This window comes from Plasmopara halstedii, assembly GCF_900000015.1.
Source record: "Plasmopara halstedii genome assembly, contig: Scaffold_1617, whole genome shotgun sequence".
Classification (NCBI taxonomy): Eukaryota; Oomycota; class Peronosporomycetes; order Peronosporales; family Peronosporaceae; genus Plasmopara; species Plasmopara halstedii.
The window spans coordinates 15,684-32,572 of NW_020188528.1; the positions used below are offsets into that span (position 1 = coordinate 15,684).

A 16,889-nucleotide genomic window follows, 5' to 3' on the forward strand; every position below is an offset into this window, starting at 1 on the left:
CAACTCAACGCTTTAAAATTCGTAAATACGGGCTCTCTCCCAGTCCATACTTAATAGGCAATAGATTCAGTGATGCACCACTCGTCGATCACCGATCCATAAGATAGTGGCAGTCATAACAGCATTTTCCCAATACTTCTTTGGCGGCTTGGCGTGAAAGATGAACACACCACCAAGGTTCGGATCAAGCTCCCGACCATTATGTTTGTCTGGGGCGTATTGGGCGGCGTAAACGTTTGCAAAATACCACAAGCGCTGGCATAACCTGGCCACTTTGCTTGACGTTTAATCCCCGCCAGCAAAGAGTCTACCTGATTGTGTCTTCGCAAAATTGCCAAAAATGGCGACTTTGCTGGTTATTCTGGCCAATTTCAAAGCAAGTAAACCATAGTGAACTCTCTAAACTTGTCAATAAATAAAACTGGCATAATATTGCATGCCACTAAACGTTGTCGACTGAATTGGTTCACGCACATCACTTTAAATATCTTTTAACAGCTTGTCGCATAAAGTGTCGACTTTTGTGAAAGATTACACGTTTTCGCTTGCTTAAAGAGCAGCCGCCGATTTAAAGATGATACCAATGCCATTTTTTCTCGACGCGGTGGCATCAAGATCGAAAAACTTAATGAGATCAAGTCAATGGTGTGAGATGTACGCAGGTGTGTTACTATGGCATACTGATCAAGTTGTAGATTAGATTCATCCATTAGAATGGTCTCACTAAAGTCAGCACAGCCTTCAGTCTCACCGGCTTTTTATTGTCATGACAATGTCGCCTGAGCCAATTACCTGAGTGATGCCACCGTGTGCAAAAAATTACTTCGACCGGAGTCATAACCTTCAAGTTCCTCATATACTCTTTCGCGTACGTAATATGCCACGTCGCACTCGAGTCGACCGGTCAAACTGTAAGAGGGCGCTGTCTCCAAACGGTCCTCAAACACACACGTTTTTGCAACGGGAAACCGATTTCCGACGTGGTGGGAGAAGGTAAGTCCCGATTGGAGGGAAGAAAAACGACTTACTATCTCAAAGTTGTGGTACCTTGCTACTTTCAAAATATCACAATGGCTTTTAGTGGGTTTACTTAAAAAGAAAAATCTTGTGTCTCTTTTTTATAGATCAAGGGTGTACTGGGGTAAATTCTCATATTCAACTTATACAAGATCCTGGGTGGACGGAGCTTGCGCTTTTAAAGCTTAGACTTCAGCTTTCGCGGAATCGGCCTGTGCCACCCACTTCTACAGACAGAGACAGGTCGGTCTGGTCACGAGTACAGATCCCCAAGTAGGAATAAGCATTCTGTATAACACAGAATGTTCAAGACTCCATATAAGATATCGCATATGCAATTGGGAACACCATACTGTAAACTTTGTCTATCAATTTCCACAATGCATGCAGAAGGTACAAAATATACTTTCATATAATGGCTAAGTCTATTTCAGCACTTACCTCCAACTTTAAAGTCGAAAGTACCTTGATCATTTTTGGAAACTTTTTCAGAACAGTTCACTTTCCAATCAACAATGAAGCGATTTAGTGAATAAGCCAACATGAAAAATCTTTCTCCGCCTAAACGGCAAAGAACGGCTCCAGAATTCTTTGACGTTTTTAACAAAAAATGGAGACAAGAGGTTTAAATGGAAAGTTCCTTTTGTTGGCGTCGTATCAACAATCGTCATCATTCGATCCAGCCCATCGCAGCAAAGCTTGACTCTTGGTGGACATTTGTTCACATTGAGAACAGGAACAAAATGGAGCGTCTGCTTCGTTGAGTCGTCGCTGGCAGGACTCTTAGTCATGACGGAGCACGACCAAGCTTTGGTCGTCGTAGTGTTGCCTGTAGCAACAGCTTCGGACCACGACGGGACATCAGACTGAAAAGCCTGTCGATCCCGATGGATAGCCGCGCCACCGTACTCTGGAGAAGCGTTGATGGCTCAACTGTTTCGTTTCACGATGACGGGTAGATCGATCGACATGATTGACAATCGTCTCAACCACCCCGTGACTTTTTCCACGAGAAATGAATAGTGGAGGTAAGGTTGAGCGTGAAAAACGATTGAGCGACCCTGGAAGTGGAAGAGTGCTCAAATTAAGGCATTGCAGAAGCTTCTGATCGACGTTCAAAGATCGCTGTGAGAACGTTTCAAACCTTATCGCAGAGTATTACTCAAACACGACATTAGGACTGATTGCTCGGCTTTGGAGTTCCGTTTCGAGGTATGGTTTCAAAAGTGTCATGATGAGCTTACACGACTCCGGATGGATGTGAAAGCCTGTGAGATGGCTCACGAATCCCTGTTGCGCTCTGTTAAAACGGCAGGTTTTGTTCTCCAGGTACTCAGTAGTGAGTACCATTTTCGCCTTGAAACGATAAAATCATTGTAGGAACAATCCTTTGATGTCCTTCACAGCTTATATGCCGAGAATAATCTCCAAGGTGAAGAGTTTGTTGCTGGTCGTGGACACATGGAGAAACCTATCATCAGCTCGATCATCGACGTAGGTTCGGAAGATTTTCTCGGAAAATTCTACAACATAGCCTACCCGCATAATACGTAGGATGTAGCTGCATGCATGTACGGATGGCTAATATATACATATCGTCGTTGCATTCCTCCCCCCCCTTAAACGGTCCGATGAATCTCGGTAAATGCCTCCTGTCCAAAGTTGGACTCTGCTTGTTGAGGCAGATTTGTCATGCTAGAAAATACTAGATTATTGACCTTACATACCTTCTTGCTCTTCCCTCCGCTCTTATGTGTTTGTTTTATTCGCAGATCCTGAGCTGCCGCAATTGCATCTCAAACAAACCGAACAACGGCTTGTTTCTTCACGATAAAATTATCGACGTGCTGTTACTCACGAACTGCCATGTCGTCTAAATGTCTCGTTGATTCAAAATTCGCTTTTTACTTTGTGACATCATTTTGTCTGACTCTGGCTCTCAAGCCAATGTTCCTCTCCTATACAAGGTAAAGACCTCGTCCATTATGGAAGCAGGCACTCTAGAATAAATATCATAGTTCACATAAATGGCGAATCCCCTTTCGAAACATCCGTTGAGTTGCTCAACGTAAAATATGAAAGAGGGAAAAACTCACTCCACGCTTTGAACGACGTAGCATAATTACGCAGTACGTCCTCCAAGATTCAATTTACATGCTCTGTTTAACCATCATATTCCGGTTGTGACACTGTTGACAAGGACAATTCGGTGCCCGTGCTTTACGGTCAGACACAATCCCAACAGGAAGGCCATGCAGACGAAATCACATCTACAAAACCTTTGCTGTCATCTCGTTAGAGATGTTGTCCAGAACAGGCGCAAGATGAACTATCTTGCTTAATCGGTCCACTAACAAAATAATGTCACTGCGTCCGTGTGTCTCACGCGGAAGTCCAAATATAAAGATCATACTCACAGACTTCCCGCTGTCAGTTGGCACTACCGAGAACCGAAGTTGGGCCTGAGTGGAATTCAATGGTTTCACTCTCTGACAAATCACATACTTGCGCACCCACCCAGACATGTTCGCCAATGTTCCCGGGAACGAGTGAGAAACGTTTTCTCACGTCCGAGATGCCACTCAAATGGATATCGTGGTAATCAAATAAGAGACAAACGATGACGCAAACCTTCGTCATTTGGAGCAACAACTCTTGCTGGATTCCCGTGTTCAAGTGCTTAGTACAACAATCCGTCGTGTACACCAAAATCGGTGAGCACACGATCTTGTGCTAGACGGAAGACCTTCAGTGCGTCAACGGAAGCGCCATTGAAGTTCCTCAACGTGTCTTGTTATCAGACTTGAGTCTTTTGATAATTTCCTCGCGCGCTGTAGTCATAGCTTGCACTCTGATCGTCTGAAAATCGTCGCAGTGTCGACATGACTTTTGCATGTATTTGCTTCTAGACTTTGGATTATAGTCCGGACGTCTTGATACCGCAACAGCTAAGTTGTTTGTCTTAATTGGCTGGTACAGCAAAGTTGACTTCGCAAAGAAGGAAAATCATCCAGCCATACATTGCGATAAACGAGATGTCTTTACTGCCGATCGCAGTATTGCATGATCTCTATAGATCAAAAAGCACTACTCTCCAAGCAAGTACACATGGAACTTGACCAAAGCATACCGCATTGCTAGAAGCTTTTCGTCATGAACTGTATAGTTCAGTTCTACGAGCCGGAATTGTCGCGACTGATACGAAACTATTTGCTCACAACCCTCATCATCTTGTTGGACCAACGCACAACCAATGACATAAGCACTTGCAATGCAGACCACATCGAAAGGCTTACTGTAATTTGCAATCGCAAGAACAGAAGCTTCGCTCAAGCTCTTTGTTGCTTTGGCAAAGACCACCTGGTGATCTTTTGACCACTCCCATTCAACGTTCTTCTTTAAAAAAGACGTTAGGGGTTACACCATCGCTACATAGTTGCGCGTGTATCTGCGCAGTAGTTAGCCAAGCCCAACCATTATCTCAGCTGATCAGCACAGGCCAATCATCAAGAGCTCTCACTTACTCCAAATCTACACAAACGCCATTGATACAAAGCAGCCGAGAACGGCTGGTTTGTGCAGTCTTTCAGATAAGCGTACAGTTTCTTTCTTGCAGACTTTTGAAGACCTGACAAAGATGATCAAGATGACCATCGACATCAGATTTCTCACCCTTACTATGAACGTCAAAGTAAATTAATGCAAACTCCCGCAATGGACGAAGAAGATTTGTGACCATTCTGTTGAAAGTCGTGAGATCGTTTTTTGAATTTTTAGGAATCACTAACCAGATCAGGGGCACGCAAAATACTAGACAAAATACTCTTCTAGGTGGCCTTTTAATTCCCTCCCGGGTCGGGTTTTGCCTGTGCTTCATACTACTATCGACCATGACTACCATGTCGATAGCAAAGGAAACTCTCTTTTTCTGGCGCCTGACTGCTCCACCTCCAGTTGGTGTCTTTACTCTGTCTTCTCGAGCATGTTCTGGGGACATTGGGGGCCATCGCAGACCACAATATCACTTAGGACATCTCTGAAATCTTCAACAGATACATACTCCAATTCCATTTCGTTCGTCGTTATGCAGCTCGAGTTAGCGTTGCACGACTGGTCGACGACGATCATCATACCCTCCCAGTCAAAGCTAGGCTGATAACGCTCCAACCATGACATGCCTAGGATGATATCCAACATATTATCGAGGTCGAGAAGGGTAAACTCGTCTATACCTCGGAAATACTCCAACTTCACTGTCAAGCAAATGACTAGCTTTGGTATCTTCATTCTATCTCATTCGCTTAACGAATGAGCATTTCTTCTTTCACATTGGGCAGGCTATCACCATGCCCAGTCATAATTTGCGCTCGAGAAAGTTGTTCGACGTACCAGTGTCAGAGCCCGTAGTTTCTCAGACTATAAAAAAAACGGTTTGGACAATCAAAGTTGGAATTTGCCTGACACTTTCTTCACTCATAGTGGAAACTGCATGTGCATCATGCACGTTGAGGCCAGAGTTCTGTGTATCCTAAGCATCGACAGTACTCCTCTCGGGCCCAGTAGGAAGCTTCGGCTATAGTCGTCGTTCCCGCTTTTTACCCCTGGGAGTGTTCGAACACTTGACTTTTGTAGCGTCCGCGGTTATCTGAACGAGCACCCTGCGCCTGTTGCCAACTCGGCAAAGACACTCTACAGTTCCGAGCAAGATGACTTGACTTCTCGCAACGGAAACACTTACCATCGTTGCGAGACGCTCATTTCCAGGCGAGGAAAAGTAAGAGATGCCCAATGGCTCTGAACCTTCACATGTATCGATCTTCTGGCGCGCTTGCCTTGGTACAAAGCCATTGGACTTTGCTTGCCTGATGCTGAACTCTTCTCACATCGCACGGTTGATGGCATCGTCCGGCGTCATGGTCTACTCACGAAAAAGTTGATTCCGGTTCAGCCCTCCGTTCAAACACGACATGGTCGTCAGAACTTGTGTTTAAAGGTCAATCGACTTATCAACAATGCTCAATACCAAGTAGCAAGCACGCTGTGCATACGAATGAAAGTCATTACGACCCTCATTAAGATTAAAGATATCGACACGGGCACGAAACTTTGTCTGCGAAGGTTAAAATTCCCTAATTAGCTCCATCTTGGAGCGTTCGAAGCTCGGAGAGCAATTTAGATTGGTTAAACCCTCATTATACGCCCAAATCGTCCTAGGTCTCTCGAGATTGGACATCGCAAACAATCTTCGGTGCAAAGAGTATCGCAGTTGTCATGCAGTGATTGCTATCCAGCTCGACAAGCCATCGTGAGAGAGGCTCATTCTCTCCACAACGGTCAGAGGCACGTGCAGTGTCAGAGGCATCGTTCTGTACAGGTTTTGCGACCTGCTTTCAAGGTTTCGTTATCTCATGATAAATTAAACTGACCGCTGCGTTCATCTGGTCATTTGGAAAAGACGACAGCAGTAAACTGACCACTGCTACTTCTTCGATGTTTTCTTGCATCCGCTCGAGTGCCATCCACGTATGTGAAAGCAAATGATGAAACATCTCATTCGTCAGCAACTCAGTTTGCGGTACTGACGGACCGAGAGTTTACCCAACTCCTTCCATGTCGTTCGGGCAAGGACACGAGTATAGCTTGGACTGGAATGCGCGACGTGCTACATGGTGTTAGTGGGTATTCTTCCCAAAAGTCCCTCATACACAAAACACACGCTTGTACAACTAGGAAGCGATTCTCAATGTGGAAGAAGCTAGACAATGCTGACTTGGAGGGAAGAAGAACAGCTTTAGACCTTAACGCTAAATTTGTAACTAATTTAAATGAGTAATGGCTCTTAACTACATGCCAAACATCCCGAAGCTCGTAGAGGTTTTACAAAATAGAACTTTGAGGTCTTCATTATTACAATAAAGGGTGTACTGAAATTGAATTCGGGCTTTGCCATATTCAAGATCTTGGGTGGACGGATCTTGAACTCTTAAGGCTTGAGCTTTCGTGGATCGCATGCGGTAGACTGCCCACTTCGAAAGACAGAGAACTTGTCACCAGTTCAGCTCTCCGAGTAGGAACCAGCATTCTGCATCACACAGAATGTTTATGATTTCATATAAAAAACCACGTATGTGTGTGAGAGCAACATACGGTAATCTTCCTCTTTCAATTTCCACAATGCATATGAATGTACCTTCATTTAATGGATAAGTGTAGCCCGATATATTTCAGCAGCCGGGACGCCACAACTTTTCACATCAGCGAGTCGCTCTGATAACAAAGCTTTTATAATGCTGCGATTGTCTCACTGAGACTCCAAGTCTCAAGTGACTCGGAACGCCCACCGCATCTCGTTGCTCCGCCAAAAAAATGTATCTTGTTGATGTGAGTAGATAATCATCACCTTATCCATCATGGCTTTGAAGAAACGACGACAAAGGCTGAGCTTATCCGTCAAGCCTTTCTTCTTAAAATGACCTCCTAGTCGCGACAATGCATCATATGCATCTTTGGCCGTGTGAACCAGCGGCAGCTGCGAGTCTTCCAATCGCAACATAGATGAACTCCAATGTCTTTTAAGCCTTACGCTATATGTTTATTAATCGAACGCGCTACCCAGCTGCTCAAGCGTGAGATATCCGATCGCAATCTTCCAATAGTAGCGCTTCTCCAGTATCACCCGCTCCCTGAAGTTTCATTTGTGGATGATTGTTCCCTCAAATTTTGTTTATACGGCTTGGCGTAGCGTCCATGATGGTAGCAAAAATAGTGGTTGAAGAAAAAGCGAAGGGGTCTGTCTGCGGAGCTTGGGCGCATAACGTGTTGTTTGGGTTGCTCGAGTAGTAACTAGCAAATTACAACTATTCAGACACTTTGCTCGTGAACTAATAGTTTCTAGAAGCTTATTAGCTGTACTTGTAGTTTCTACTTTTTTACGGTTCGCTCCGCTAAATTTAACCAATCCTAGTGTCGCATACCATCCCAATTGTATCTTGACGACCCATACTCAGACCATCCGATCTTACTTAGATCATGCAATGCAACCAGTCAAAACAATCGTCAAATGTGCAATCACCATATGCGGAATCGCATTATGTATTATCACTTCTTGCATATAGTTAGTAATTGAAAATTACCGATTTACGTCAAGTAGTCGAGACGCTTTCTTGACAGCAGTTGGCACGCTTCGATGACCGGAAAATTTGTCCCAGAAGTAGTATCGCAAGGCCAAGGTCGCTTGAGTTGACGGAGCAATACTTTCAATGATAATATTTACCAAAGACACCCCGCCATCCGTCTCTGGCATCCGCTTACGATCTTATGGGCCCTATGTAAATTAACTCACCAATTTAGCACCAGAGACATTTGGAAAAGAACAAATACCATAAAAACCGCATCCGCAAGGAACATGACTGACTTGGTATGCTTAAGCATATAAAAAATTGAATACCGTTGCTTTTCTTTTCCAAACTTCTATTTACATCTTTCAGATACCTGACTTTAAGTAAAAAGTGGGCTTAGATTAAATTTTTGATTGCAACTCTATGTTTGATGAAAATTCCGACGTTTTTGTGTGGTATGTGTTGTTTGTACGTAAGTGTGCATGTTGGAACTTGTGTTAATAATTCGTATTATGCATTTTGATATTGTTTTGTTTATCCATGTAATCAAGGCATTAAGGATAGCTTAATTTCACATACGAGGCTCGTGGTATACCCTTGGTACGAGAATATCATATTCGTTCACTTTTTTGCATAACATTGTTTATACCGTCTCAGATGTGACAGATTTTGGAATTCAACGATGATCTTCATACGATGCATAATGAAAGGAATTTCTTTGTTTGGTGTGGATCGTTCGTACGTATAATTATACGCTTTGTCTGTCTTTCAATTTAGTCTAAACGATAAAAATAGCTATCTTTCTCCCAGTAGGCCCGGGATCGAATCCCGGTGTAAAATTATGATGCTTCTTGCTACATGTCATACAAACTTCAACTGTATATCAATAATGTTTAATGTACCCACCTTTCCCAGAAAGAATATAATGATAACAAATTGATGATAAATCCCTATCAAGACAAATATATCAATTGTGAACATGGTATGGGCATTCTTTGTTTGATTGTGATGATGAGTCGCGTGCTAAAACGTATATGTGTTGATTCTGTAATGAGACCGTACAAAAATGTGCATTACTCAAGTAGGTAAAATTACACAATGGTGTGGCTACACCTTAACAAGAAGTCACAACGGGCGGGTATTTGATTTGGAAAACCTAAGACTCAAGATATAGGCGGCTCTGCCGCAAATAATTAGATAAATACAATTGTAATTTTGAATGGAAGAGTACATTTGTCTTTAGTTATGGTTTTGGGAACTCGTGGAGGTAGCGGATTGCGATCCGCTACACTCGTTTTAATTCCAGTATAGAACGAAGGTCGGTGAGCTTGAGTAAGCTTCCTTTAGCCATCGCTACAGCAACCCGCTGCATTTGATAGCACGCTTAGTCAATTTTCGCCTGAGTCGTTTCGACTTATCCTCTGTAACTATGGAGCAATTATTTTATGTGCCCCAAGGCAAGAAGGACGTGCTTAAAAAACGAATGTTCCTGCTTAGCTCTTAGGGCGTGCAAAACCTTGCTTCGCAAGGACCTGAAACGACAACCGCGACCTTGAAGGCCATTTCAAACTATGAAAATGCTCTCTCTCACAGAGCACCTACAGCAGAAAACTGCGTACATGGCGCCACCGTCGACGACAGTTGACTCCACTCGACCCAGGCCGCTCATGGTAAGCATTTTTACCTCTGAGGGTAAGGATGGAGAGAATCTCCGGCTCTGAATGAGAAAGGCCGAGATGGCTATGGCATCTGCAATTAGCAACAGCGCGTGGCGCTAGCTCAATCAATACTCGGGGTCGAGAACGAGAATGGCCTCTGACGTGCGGCAATTCGGTGAAAGCGGCGTTCTCTTCCTGGCGCAGCTTTTGCGAGTGTTCTTGCCGCTTACGAGGCATATCGCATGCGATCGCGTATTTTTGCTACCCGACGTGGCAAGAAGGATTTGGTGGACTGTGTCCAAAAGTTGAGTACTCTCATTGCCGGGAATGGCAGCTGACCCTCTCCCCCAAGCGGTCACAGTGACGGTCTTTAGGGATGGCTTTCGCACTGGCGTGGCCAGAATGGAAGTCTTCCGTCACATCCGACATCTTTTGAAGAAGCGGTAAATGTGGCATTGAATGCCGAACTTAGCTTTAAGTCGGCACGACTTGGTTGGAATGCACATCTTCAGAGCACGTCAAGCAGACCTGAGCCAAAGGATCTTAGCTGTGCTGAGAAAGAGGAGGGAGAGTTCCGAGCTGCCGGGCAGCGTTTAAACACCCGACGGTGTTTTTCTGTTGAGATGCCCGTCACCTATAGACGGGTTTTCCCCTACGCATGGCGCGTGTTGGTTCGTCAAACCGACATCTTGCATCTAGCCAGCCTTGTTTGACGCGGGGGGCGACTAAACCCTGTAGGCGCAGAGAGCCCTTCTGGGTGGAGAATGGAGTTCTGTTTAGCCTCAAGGAGGTATAGGGCAGCAGGGCCTAGCCCTGAAGGGCTCCGTTCTGTTGAACACGGAACGTATATGCAAGCCAGAATTTCTTGTTGTGGAAGCAACCGTGATGGGCTTAAAGAAGCCATGGAAGGTCCTTCCCGTCTCCGGGGCATCGGGCGTTCATGCTCAATGCTCCATGATCGCAAGTAGTCAAACATATACTGAGACGCTGAAGCGCGGCTGAGTGACACCGTCACTGTTCGCTTAGTGACGGGGACCTGTTTCACGGTTCCGAGGGTACCGAATGACCCCGGAGTTTCTTGACTTCGATAGCGTGGAACGCTGCTCAGACTTAGACTTGAATTCAAGGTATAGCCTAACCCTTTGTATGGCATGGTTGAAACACCTTGAGCCATGGATTGATAGGAGGCCGAAGACCTTGGGCACTACGCATACATCTTCTGATGGAGTCCTGGAGAGTCATTAACCCACATCTGCTGGGAAGCAGAAGCGCTATTGGCGCGGGAACTGAACCGGTAAGGACAATTGCTGGACACGTTGTATTCGAGTTGTCGAGTACGGATGGGACATCGGACAGAGTTCCGAGCATGGCTCGCGGGTTGAACGTGGAGTGGCACCTAACCCACTGAGCACAGCTCAAGTATTACAGCTGTTGCTGCATTCCAAGAGTGGCATGGTCAGACGAGGTCCGATGCATCTTGAGCATGACCCTTCTGATGCACGTGGAGTGACACGTTATACACCCTTGTCAATGGTATAACGGGGGAAGGAAAACGGCGACGTTATCATCAAGGCTATTCCCGCGGTGGATTCTCTTCTTGAGCTAGACGACGATAACTTCGAAGAGTTTGGCGGTGCCTTGAAGGAAGGCAAACTAGCCGAGGTGGCTATTATACCAAAAAACGAGGAGATTAACTCGTCGTCGCTTCTGGATGTAGCTGTCCCAGAGTATACAAAGACGGTGCTGAACGCACGTAGTTGATCGTTGATCCTGAAGAATCCCTCGGATCCATACTATTCTTTTGCTAATGGAATTTCGAAACGTCCTCTCCAAAGACCCGCCGTCGGTCCTGCCTCCAAACCCAGGTGATTGACCTGTTTTCCGGGAACCAAATACTTCGTAACACGCCAATGGCCCCTGCCCAAGGAGCAGTGTGACGTCATTAACGCCTTTTTCCGTGTAAATCACGATGCAGAAATGGTGAGTGAGAGCAAGTCCCCCCATTCGACACTCGACGCCCTGTTTTGTGCCCGGAAGCCAACGTAAAGTATCGTATCGTTCACTCTTACAATCAGCTTAATGCTGCTACCGTTCCGACACAAACGCCGATTCCGAGGAAGGATGTTATCCAGAACAATATGGTTGGCTGTACACAATTCCGTGCGATCGACTTGGTCGATTGCTCATAAAAGCGAGTAATATTCCGCTGACAGCCGTAAGAGCTCTGGGAGTGACTGGTGATGCATCAAGGGCTGTAAAACGCACCGGCATTTTCAATTGTCTTGTGACGCAGTTGTTCAGGCCCCAACGGGCGTATGCACAAACATACTTCGACGACGTCTTCGTCCACAGTCGTGTGGGGCACGGCGAAAAATATTAGGAGAACCACATCGTCTATTTGAAAGCGTGCTCGAGGGTATGGGCACGAATAAGATGTATACCAATGCAGATGAGTGCATTTTGACGCTGAATAAATCCCCCTTTCTAGAATGCTTCATTAGTAAGCGTGGCTTTCGAGCAGATCCCTCAAACGTCAAGGCCATTGTACACTGGCCAGGAATTGCGCAAGTGACTTGGCTCGCCAACTACTTGCACAAGTATGGCGCAAATTTTCCGGGAATAGCACGGCCATTGCCAAATCTACTCAAGAAGGATAAGGGATGGTGTTGGGACACCGAGCATCAGGAGGCTTTTGACGGGAGCAAAGATAGCCTCCTGCATGCACCAATACTGGTGCTGCTAGACCCTGATCGTCTTTTCAGCGTCGTCTATGACCTTCGGACTTTGCCATCGGCTGCGCACTGCTGCAAGTAGACGCCGAGGGGCGAGATCGGGTGATTGATTTCGAATCTTGCCAGCTTAAGGCTGCGGAGAGGAACTACTCAGTCCACGACAAGTAATTACTGGCGAAAAAGTATCCACTAGTCAAATTCAGGGTGCACCTGCATGACTCAAAGCCATTTGCGATCTACACAGATCATGCGTTTTTACGCACTGCGACTCAGTCGCCTCACCTCTCGCAAAAGAAAGCAAGGTGGCTCTCCTTCATCGTAAAGTATAACTTCAAAAAGAAGTAAAGGTCAGGATAGCAGAATGCTTTGGCTGATGCGTTGTCATGCAAACACGATTATAAGACTGCTTCTGTTACAACGGTGGCGTCGTCAGTGACGGATTTGATCCGCGCCCCATATGAGAGTAATGATATGATGTGTGTCGCGTGGCCACAGACTCTCGGGAGCAAGGAGTTTAGAAACTCGGACAAGAAATTGTTAACGCATTTACGCGCACGGTCAGACCGATATTCGCAACAAAATAAGTTGCTGTATTTTAGCATAGATTCGACGGATACGCCACAAATTGTGTTTTTTTCACGATGAAAATTTAAATTACCGTATCCTCTATGAGGCTCACGACACCCCACTCAGTGGCCATCTCGGTCTTGAGAAGACGAACAGCTCTGTGAACTGGCCCAAGGTGTACAAATGGAGGAGCATATAGGTGCGCACGCGTGAGACGTGTCAAGCATGAAACCCTCTCCGAATATGGCGGCGCCGCTGGCAAGTTTACCGATACCCTCCGGGTGTTAGTAGGCCATGAGTATGGACTTTGTGTTTGGCCGGCCGAAGGACTCAGCGGGCAACACGGGCGTGGTGGTCTTTGTGGGCCGTTTGAGCAAGATGGTTCATTTTGCAGTAGTGCCGGACACCATCGACGGTGTGGGTAAGGCGATGCTGTTTGTTTTATGTCTTTTGAAATCTCGGACCCCCGGGGTCATCTGTCTCTGATATATACTCACGTTTTAATGGGAAGTTCTGGCCGACAATCTTCAGGTTGCTCAGCACCAATTTGACTATGCTAACAGCGGTCCCGATGGCCAAACTGAGCGCATGAATCACGTCGTTGAAGAAGTTCATTGCAGCGTCTGCGCTGAGTCGCCATGGCGCTGGAGCACTATGCTGTCACATGTGGAATTTGCTCTGAACATTGCTATGCATGCCTCTACCGGCTACACGCCGTTCAAAGTGAACGGGCTTGTTAACCTTTGCGTTCTGCTAACGCAACTATCCCATGGTTCAGGGCTTGGTGGAGAAGAATAGCCGAACTGCTAGCGGGTATAAGCTCCATCAAAGTCCGTAAAGAAGTCAATGACTTCCTGTCTCTCAGACTGAATGTCTTAGGACACGTTCGCGATGCGATAGCTGAAAACCAAGACATGCAGACGAAAGAAGCAAAAGAACGGCTGAAAACATTGACGTCGGAGACTTGGTTTTAGTAAAATGCTTGAAAAATTCCAATACATGCAGTTTTGCTGTATTCAAAACGAAGCCTTGTCAAGTTTATCGGACCATTTAATGTCGTGGCCAAGCGAGGCCTTGCGCATAAGCTAAACGCTTAGAGACGAATGCGCACCCACCAGGTTTTGTATGTGGGCTTGCACAATCCGTACCGGGATCCGGCGCAAGTGATACCGAGGCATATGCGCCGGGGCAGCACTTAAAGGCGCTCGGTTACCCAGAAGCTGCAACAGCGACTGGTTTTGAGCACGGAGTGCAACGATTTCCGTTTTCAATGGCGCAAGGCGCTCCATTATCGCACGAAGTGACGTATTCGTCTGCTCCACGGCTAGGAGCCATTCCGAATGAGCGCGATATTCCTCAACGTTAGGCAGTCGGTGCACAAAGTGCTCCAAGCTCTCGAGGTCCTCGGCACAGCGGTATGCGACCTAGGCAAGATTATTGGCGGAGTGCCAATGACGACGGACTTTGTCATCCAGAGCTCGAAGAGTATCGCGAGTCACCAAACAGCGATCGATTAAGTCGTCGTCGCCCGCCGCCGACTCCTCTTGATAAAAATGGTGGCGCTTACTATCACGTGGAACGCCTTGTGGATCGACGTCGTCGATGGGGTTTAATTCAGTATCTTGTGAAATGGTGAGGATACCCAAACTCCGAGCGTTTGAGGTGCCATTTCGGCAAGATTGCTCAGACGTCGTGGACCCATATGATCAGAAGAATTATGACGCTCTGCGTCGTTGTGGGCTCCGCATTTCCCAGCGGTAGCCCGGGAAGCCGGAGGGTCATGGGCTGAGCTCACATTATGGTCGTAGACTCACCCGTTTGAGAAACCATACAGCTCGCGGGGGCGAGATGAATTATCCCATTAACCCAGGGCGACAATACGCGGGAAGTCGGTGTTGCGCCTTGTGTTTGAAAATCTCAAATCAAAATGGCGTTTCATGCGCGCGTCCGCTTTCTTGTGGTTCCTCTGTGAGTAAGACACGAGGAAAGTTTCCGGTGCCGTTGCACCCATCGCTAAAAGAGCTCTTCATCATCTGCAGCGGTTTTGCCAGGGGGGAACACCAAAGTAATAGCCCGCATTGCGGGTACGAGAGCGCCTCTTCTTTGAGCTCGAAGTGGAGCGCGGTACCGATCCATTAAAATTCTTGAGGTACCATGAAGCAAGTTCGCAGAGTTTTCCGATTAAAATTCTTAGCTCGTGTAGCGGCTGGAGACCCGACTACGTAGACGTCAAACGATCAAGTGATCGCGTCTTCCGCTTCAGTAGCGGGTTCAGCCGAGCGGAAGCCCTATTCCGCACGAGGGCCGTGAACCAAACGTGGATACGAGCGCATGAGAGCCACCCCGCGGGCAGCCTCCAACCACTGCTCTTGTACCTCGTCGTGGCGATTGGAAATAATACCACTTCCCACGGTAGCCGGGACTCAGTGTTCGCAAGGTTTGCGCAAGGCTCACGTCGTGCCGTTAGCGCACCTCGCCCTCCTCGTCATTCAATCCTGGACAAGGTGTATCTGACTCACAGTCGATTTCCTCCAAATCCACGACAAAGAATTCTGTTGTCCATTGTCCGTGGCTGGCGCGGTGTGTGGCACACGGTTACCGATGGCTGTGGATGTGCTTCTCGCAAAGCTGCGGGCGTACGACCGGGGGCCATCACCTGCAGAAGTCGAAGAAGGGCTTTGCCCGAGGGCGCCCTCGTAACCAGCGAGCTGGGTGATTTTCGTGTCATAGACATGGGGCTAATTGAGCAGATAATCATGGGAATGTAACGATGTCTCAGACACGCGAGCCTCATGAGGCGACAATTAAATGTGAATTGTGGGTATTCTGAATTTTGATAGGAAAAAGGATAACGGGGTTACACGCACCCAGGTACGAAGGGGTAAATCACACAAGATTATGTGACCTACCAAGGTGTGGATTACACAAGTCGGTGTCATGACACAATAGCGTGGCTACATTTTTACAAGAAGCCACTACATGGCGGGACTGCCAGTAGTCATGCATATATTTTAGGTTTTTCTATTTGGTTATAAAAACGTAAGGTTTCAGTTATAGGCGGCTCTGCCTCAAAAAAATAGATAAATAAAATAAAAAAAATAAATAGTAACGGAAGAGTACATTTGCCTTGGATTAAGATTTTGGGTAATCTTGGAGGTAGCGGATTGTGATCCGTTACACTCGTACTGAATCTATTATAAAACGAAGGACTGTAACCTTAACTAAGCAAAGAGCTACAACAGCCCTGCTATAAATTGCGCATTTGTTATTGTGTGTATGATTGCTTTTGTATGCCTTTTCATTCAGCTTATGCGAAAGAAGAGTTTTCAACCGGCGGCTTCAAATTTAAGTCCCGGTGTAAGAACATCATGCCTCTTGTATTGTTTTATATCAACTTGTTTATTTATCAAATACCCGACATTAGAACAAATGAATCAACGATCATCACTTTATGCTTGATAAAGATAAAGATGTAATAGTTTGGTATGTGCTTTTGGTACGTAAATGTGGTTGTTGTAACATGTGCGGTGTTTTCTTGTTGTGTATACTTGCTAATGTTTACTGCCTTCCATAAATCCTTGTCATAAAGGATAGCTGAATTTCACGAACAAAACTCGACGTTGACCGCGGGTGTAGAAACAACTGGTTACTTTCACTTTTTTGCGCATTCTTCTTTTTATATTTTGGCGTCGTTTCAAATGGACAACAATTCAGCCTCGGCAATGATCGTTTCTTTTATACTTGATGAAAGTGATGTTTCTGTTTGGTGTAGGTCGTTCGTACATATATATATATAT

General features: G+C 46.1%; 1 protein-coding gene across 1 annotated transcript; it reads right to left on the reverse strand.

Moving 5' to 3' along the window:
- Nucleotides 1-7,977: 7,977 nt before the first annotated feature.
- Nucleotides 7,978-8,320, reverse strand: PHALS_01884 (uncharacterized protein; the record flags this gene model as incomplete). The annotated part of the gene is made up of 2 exons (XM_024716361.1): nucleotides 7,978-8,034; nucleotides 8,159-8,320. The coding sequence occupies 2 exons, from the start codon at nucleotides 8,318-8,320 to the stop codon at nucleotides 7,978-7,980; spliced, it is 219 nt and encodes a 72-aa protein (XP_024581967.1).
- Between the last annotated feature and the right edge of the window lie 8,569 nt (nucleotides 8,321-16,889).